Raw genomic sequence first — 7,418 nt, 5'->3', positions numbered from 1 at the left:
TGCAGTGCGGCCGCGCTTTAGGTAGAGCGTTGTGTTTTGTTGTGCTAGAATAACATTGTGTACTTTTATTAATGACAACGTTGTTACGTTATTCAGTTTAGTGTCGTTAGGTTTGTGATTGATCCGTTGTGACTAGTTTGTGTTGAGTTCAACGCATTATTATTGTGCTTAAGACAGCAGCGAGCGAAAACTACAAGATGCCCACGTGTTTCGTACCCGGCTGTAGATCTGGATATGACCGCTGTTCTTCAGGTAGTAGACATTTTTTTAGGCCACCTAAAGACAGTAATGGTTTCTCAAAATGGGAGAGTGCCATCCTTAGAAAAGATAAAAAACTAAGTCATAATTGCTATGTGTGTGATATTCATTTTTCCACTGACCTTTTAGTGAAAGTGGATTCGTTCATAGTGGATGGCGAAACAGTAGAAATGCCACGACAAAGGTGGAAATTAAAACCAGAAGCAGTTCCTCATATATTTCCTAATCTGCCCAAATACCTCTCTAAGACAGTTAAGAAGCGAAAATCTCCCATGAGAAGGCAATCCTTGCGGACAGATGATAATGAAGTAAGTACTCACCGCAATGTATCATTAAGCTTGTCAGTAGAGGATGATTTGCTTCACACTGCGGATGGTAACAATATAATAGCATTGCTAAGGAGAGAAACTTAAGAATTAGAACGCAGAATAAACTAAAGGTCGCACAGGCTAAAATAAATTTGCTTGAAAAAGGCTATACGCTCTGGCAGGTCTAATTCTTTGGCCAACAATCGGTCTTGGTGATTTAAAATTTGACTTTGTAATATCTCACCTGATTAATTTCGCTTTATTTTCACGCGCACGGTAACACGCCTTTCCTTCGGTAAGCTACGGTAAATGGACCCAGCCACCATCTAGCGGGAAACCGAAAAACAATGCCCCAAATGAGGGTCCTGGGTCTCAGCGATATTGTGACCATTCGCAATGAAACCACACCCCTAACCCCCCGGGCCTCCCCCACAGCTCAGAATGCAGGGATGATGGATGTTAAAGCAGTGAGGCAGGAACAAGGTCCATCGTCCATTGACCTTTGTTTGCCGCTCGCTTTGGAAGGTCCGTTCATAACGCGCCTTCTGAGCAAGGCCGAGATGGTTGTAAAACTGTGACGTCATACAAATGACAGTTGGCTGGGCGAAGTTTAGTATCCGCTAGTTTTAGCAGGGGAAACGTGTTTCTGTGTTCTTTCCTTGCTCTTGTATTCGTGTATTCGCGTATATTTTTAGTCATTTTGTTGTGTTTTTTTTTCATATTGTAGTGTGAGTGATAATAATAATGTCTAACTGTGCTGTGAGCACATGTCGAAACTATCTCAGGAAAACTAAAAATTTTGATATTGTTTACCATAAATTTCCTCCCAACGAGAAGTTCCGAAAAATCTGGGAGATCAAATGTTATCGAAAAGACAAATTTCAGGTTGCTAACTCGAGAATTTGTTCTTCACATTTTTCACCAGAATGTTACGAACGCGATTTAAAATCGGAATTATTAGGAATTACACCAAAGAAGAGACTGAAGAAAGATGCCATTCCTACATTGTTACTTCCAGTCACACATGTGCGGGTCAGTGACGACAACAGCGTTCGTGCAAGACGTGCAAAGGCAAGATGTGCTAGGAAAAGAGTTCTCTCTGAGGTAAGTGAACAATTATTTGTGAACAGCAGCGTGCCACCTCAAGAACAAAAGCCTTTATCTGTGTTGTCATTCGTTTGTTCAATAGAAAGTGAAAAATCGAAAACACAAAACAATTGGAAGTGCTTCGTGGGGGAAATGAAAAGCTGAAGACAGATATAAATAATTGTCATGAGGAAATCAAAAACCTTAAAATCAATTTGCAAAAATGGCAACCAAGGTATAAGAAGGTATTGCAGTCAAAAACGGCTTTAAAAACAAGGGAGCGGAAGAAAGTGAACAAAAAAAGTGAGACAAATTTTGAGCAAAACCTTTACTCCAGGGCAAATCAACATGTTAATTAAGGGGAAAAGCAAACAGAGGTGGAAACAGGAAGATATAATTCCTGCATTAACACAAAGGGCGATCAGTGAACGATTGTATACCCACATGAGATCAGAGGTCGGAATTCCATTACCCAGCATTGCAACACTTCGTCGTTGGGAAAGTGGGCTTCGACGGACGTTGGGCACGAAGACCACAGCCAGAATGTGATGGTGAGTTTTGAGTCCCCTTTATGCACAGATAGGCTAATCGATACTAGATCTACGGTTAAAATGGGTACCGAAGCACTATGTGCCCCACCGAGTATCGAACCCGGGCCTCCTTTTGATTACACTATGTCATCGGAATGGCCAGGAACGCTGTGAGAACTTTTAAGGGTGTGTTGGAGTGGGTGGATAAATTATTGCACAGATGGATTCAAATAAAGGAAGAATGGGACGGAAATAGGGAGGAAAGGTGGTGGAAAGAAACGCGAGATGAAAGGAAGAGGAAGGACACATAGAATAAGAAAGTTAGAAGGAAAACAGAGATAGACAAGAAGGAAAAAGATAGAGAATCATTGAAAGGAATAAAAATAAACGTAAAGAGAAATAAAGAATGAAAAAAGAGAGAAAGAGAACCATGTGCATGTGGGAGAGCGTGGGATTGGGGGGGGCATACAGAAAGAGACGAAGAAAAGAGAAAGGATTGGAATATGAGTAAGACTGTTGGTAGCCATGACCACCAAAGCATAGACACGCGCAGCGAGAGAGAGAGAGAAAGATTCCCCGCGCAACCGCCAGCTCGGGGATCCGGGGACGGGCATCGCAATTTCGGACGCCGACTCAGCGTGCCTTGCGCCCGAGCCCCACAGCAAGACTTTCGTTGACCAAACAATGTTTTGTTGCTTTTTCCTGCATTTGGATCAGTGTTGAAGTTTCTATTTGTGCCCTGAGTAAGCCATGGCCGAAGTGAGATTTACCTTGAAACAAAGAGCATTTATTTACGATACATATGTGCTCACACAGTCTGCTCGTGACGTATGCAAGAGATTCCAAACAGAATTTCCCGGTGAAAAAGTTCCGAATCGTTCCACAGTGCACCGCATAGTGAAAAAATTTCGTGAGAAGGGAACCATATTAGACAAGAAGTCGAAGCAGAAACGTCGTGTTCTCACAGAAGATAAGTTGGATGAAATTGGAGCTCGACTGGAAAATGCACCCTGTACATCACTCAGGCGTCTTGCGCAGGAGTCTGGAATTTCTCAGCACACTGCTTACGTTGCCACAAAGCTTTTACAATCAAAACCATTTTCTGTTATGTCCGTGTCGGTGAGTAGAACTTAAATTCTTGGTTGTCATTTTGCGTCTGTGCTGTGGTATACATGCAAATGGATCAAACTGAATCAAATCCCAATAAATTACCAATATCTGACACGCTTCTATTAAAAATATCCATTAAATTTGTTTCGTTTTTGTTTTCTATTACTACTGAGATTGCGATTTTGATATTTACACGTTTTGCACTTGCGTTTTACTTTTATTGTGTATAGGGAATGAATGCTCTCTTGGTGTTATCACCCCCCCCCCATTTCATAGCTGTACGATAAACTGGGCAACGCTACATCACATGCTCTGACGTCACGTTACGTAATCATAGTGTATGGCAGTGGTTTGCCCAGAATTTTCTATTTTTGGAGTGTTTACGGGGGGCGGGGGTGACCATCAATAGATAGTGGTTTCAAATTTAGGGAGGGGGACGTTGGGGAAAATATGGGTGTGTGGATAAATCACTGGTGTATGATACAGTCATCTGCAATAAAGATGAGACACCTAGATTTAGATTAAGAAATACACACTTGCGATATGTGTGCTACCTACCTCTACAAGGATGACTGAATTTGCTGTTGTGAAGTTCGCTCCTCGCTGTAGAGTTATGGAACACACATATTGCAAGTCAGAATTTCTTGATATTAAAAAGCAAATTTTCCTTGTCAGTTCAATATCATGTAAAGACGGGCATACACAGCCGTAAAAACACGTCGAAGTCATTAACTTTTGCACGCAACGTAGAAATCCGACAGTATTTGGGGATTTGCGGATGGTACGCATCCCCGTAATTTTCCTACGGCCCAAAAGGTTAGGAGGCCTTAACTTTTCTGCGTATACGCGTGCGTAAAGGCGACGGGGGATGAAAAGGCAGGTTGGGACTGGAAAGAACCAGCGGAGATAATTGCCCTGCTCTTCCTTCGGCCAAGACCCAGCTATTGTGAACAACGGTAATCCGTGAGGTACCACCGCTGAAAGGGGGCCCCTGGGGACCCCCTTTGTAGAAAGCAGGTAGTATGGGACTACCTGAGCCTGTGCTTGGAAGGATTGGACTTCGAGGAAAGGGTGTACGGATGAAAATATATGTCGTAGTGTATGTCTCGGCAATCTAACGTAACGTACTTGCAGTGGATTTACGTCCGTAGTTGCACGCTTGTATTTGGGCTGCTTAAGTAGTTTCTCATCTACCGTGACTACATACTGCTGTACTTTGGACCCATTTATCCGACAAATTCGTTTATCTGTGGCTTTCCTGAACTAATTATTTTATATCCCCCTAAATTCTCCCTTTTCTTCATCTAACGGAGGAAGTGGCATTTACTAATGTAGATGAATTACTAAGGAAATGTATCCTGATTCCTCCCTCCCCCCGTCTCATATACAGGCATTTCATTTTCCGTTTTTCGTTGTTCCTACTACTTTTTCTACTTTTCTTTCTCCCTCCTATTTCTTTTTTCAACTTCTTGTCTCGCTCTTCCTCTTTTCCTTTCAATTCCCCTCTTTCTTTCCCTCTCCGCAGTTTTTCTCTTCTTTTTTCGCTTCCGTCAACGTCAAGTGCACGATAAAGACCATATGATCTCGTTGTACTTGACCTTGTGGGAAGTGGAAGTCAAGTAGTCTGTGCACGACCTAAGGGTAAACGCACGACTGCTCAGTCGTGTAGAGTCATCCGAACAGTGCGGTCTGTTTCGTAGAATACCGGACGAGAAGTTCGTTACTCTGGACGGTCAATTAGCACGACCAAGTAGATACGAGACTTCTGCTTTCAGTGTTCACATAAGGTTGTAAAGCCCGTTTTCCGTTTTTTAGAGAAAAACATTGTTAGCTTTTAGTTTTTTTGAAAAACCGCTTTTAGGTTTCAGTTTTTTCTAAAAACAGTTTTTAGGTTTCAGTTTTTTAAAAAACTGTTTTCCGGTTTCAATTTCTGGATTCTTCCTTAGTCGCCTGACAGAAACTTCGTACCGAGATGTCCGTGTACCGGATGAAACCTGCCCAACTGATGAAATTCATTGAGCTCTACAGAAACTGTGAATGCCTCTGGAACATTTACACACCGATCTACAAAGATCGGAACGCTCGAGAGTGGGCGTACCAACGAATTGCAGCAGAGATGAACATTGCCGGGTTCGGTCCCAGGGAGGTAGCACAGAAAATAAAGAACGTGAGGACGACCTACAAGCAAGAACTCCAGAAGATCAGTAGAAGCGAAGCGAGTTCCTCGTCGCCGGAAGAAGTATACAAACCGAAAATTCAGTGGTTCGATATTGTGGACGCTTTCCTAAGAAATGTCCTCAGAGATCTGCCTAGGTTATCCTGTCCGGTAAGTGGAATGTGTAAATTTGTACCTTATGTAGTATACATATAAATATATACACATTACATTTACAGATACAGCGACAGACGATTCCACTATTAGGTTTGGGGAAGTGAAGCCTGAGTGAGATACACGAGAGCTCGCTGTAACGGGTGCAGCAACACAAGGACATTTTTAGATTTAAAATATTTTACAGAAAGTGTGTTTACTAGTGCTTTGGTGAGTTTGTAGATCACACAGTGTTTTGAGTGTACAGCGTTTATATTATACAAGGTGTTTCTGTGATCGTGTTACAGACTTGCAGGGATGATGGAAGGCAACAAACGCAACGCCCTGGTCCGGAAATGCCTGTCAAAAGTTACAAGCCAAAACCTTCGAAGCGAAGGGCAGGCAACCACGCACAACGCGGAGGGGAACCATAAAAGAAAGGGGAAAGAATCCACCGCGCATGCCCTGGAGAAGACGTAACGTCAGACTCGACAGTAGTCTAAAAGAAGAAGAAGCACGAGTGTCATGGTGCAATCAGTGCAATGGATAGGCTAGACGAACTGGCTGATATGGTGTTTGTGTATGGACGAGCAAATGGGAACTGTAGGGAAGCAGAAAGGTTGAATCGGACCACGTATCCACGCCGCAGACATCCAGTGCACACCATGTTTCCCAGACTTTTCCAACCATTATAGGAAACGGGCCCAGTGTGACTTCAATGCCACGAGCAAGGAGGGCAAAGAAGTGCAAGGACACTCGACCTTGAAGAAGCAGTGCTGGATCGGGTGGAAGGACAACCATCCATTAGTACACGGACTGTGGCACGTGAAATTTGTGTGGCCCATAGCAGCTGCACCCTCACCATCCACGCGACGCGTGTTCATGCCTTGGGTCCAGCTGATTTCGCACTCCGCGTCGTGTTTAGTGAATGGTTACTGCTGCCCTGTGTGGTTCCATGCTTGTGTGCTTTTCACAGACGAGGCCTGTTTCATGAGAAATGGGATGCTGTCGTCAGGGCCGCGGGTAAGAACACGGTGAGGCACAAGGACCCTTGCTCATCGCACGGAGTCCGGTCAAGCCATAAAAATGTCAGGATATAATGAATGAACCGGCTGTCGGACAGGCACATTGACCACCATCGCACAAGCTTGCAAACGACAACTCTGTCAAAAAAAAAAAGTGGGAAAAAAGGAGGGTGTCTTCCAAAAAAATGGGAGAAGTGACCTTGAGTGGACCAATCACAAAGCCTTCCACTTGAAACAAGGGACCCAAGATCAAACCGTGTTTGTTCTTGGGAACCTCTCGCGATGAGCGGGGCTCCACTATGCTTTTCCCCATTTAACTCCATGGTTTTGAATTACCGAAAACCTGTCCTCCCGAGTTTCTGGCGATGTGTGATGTGCTTCACTGTGTTTTTACCCTCGTGTGCGACGCGTGCCACCGCACAGGGCCTCGCGCTTTCAAGTCAGTCGTTCGTTCATTTGTTGTTCAAGCGAGATTGCATTCGAATAGAGGGAAGAGAAACATAATTCCTGTGAAACGAAAGATTCCACCATAACAAAGTTGATTTCTGGTAACGGACAACGGTGTCCATTCTTGTCAAGTCATCTGTCAGAATTCACCGACAAGGAACAGCGACGGATTTGTGAATCCAACTTTCCTCGATTTCCTGTCATATATATTATTGCTCGACAGAGCAATGCGTAGCTACTTGTGCGATCAGCTCCAATAAATAAGTGATTTACTGCTGGTATACTTTTTGGCATCTTCATTTACTACCGGTATGCCATACCGGCCCAATTCGATCACTGTATGAGT

General features: G+C 43.7%; 1 protein-coding gene across 1 annotated transcript in view; it reads left to right on the top strand.

Annotated features, from left to right (window-relative positions):
* Positions 1–2,889: 2,889 nt before the first annotated feature.
* LOC145989393 (uncharacterized) overlaps positions 2,890–7,418 on the top strand; it is a 40,510-nt gene continuing 35,981 nt past the window's right edge. The window contains exon 1 of the mRNA XM_083124742.1: positions 2,890–3,301. Within this exon, the coding sequence (XP_082980868.1) occupies positions 2,933–3,301 (369 nt within the window). The 5' untranslated portion in view covers positions 2,890–2,932. The remainder of the gene's footprint in view (positions 3,302–7,418) is intronic.

This window comes from Lepisma saccharinum, chromosome 1 (assembly GCF_977018435.1).
Source record: "Lepisma saccharinum chromosome 1, izLepSacc3.1, whole genome shotgun sequence".
NCBI lineage: Eukaryota > Metazoa > Arthropoda > Insecta > Zygentoma > Lepismatidae > Lepisma > Lepisma saccharinum.
Note: the sequence above shows the minus strand (reverse complement) of the source record. Positions and strands in the feature narration are given on the sequence as shown.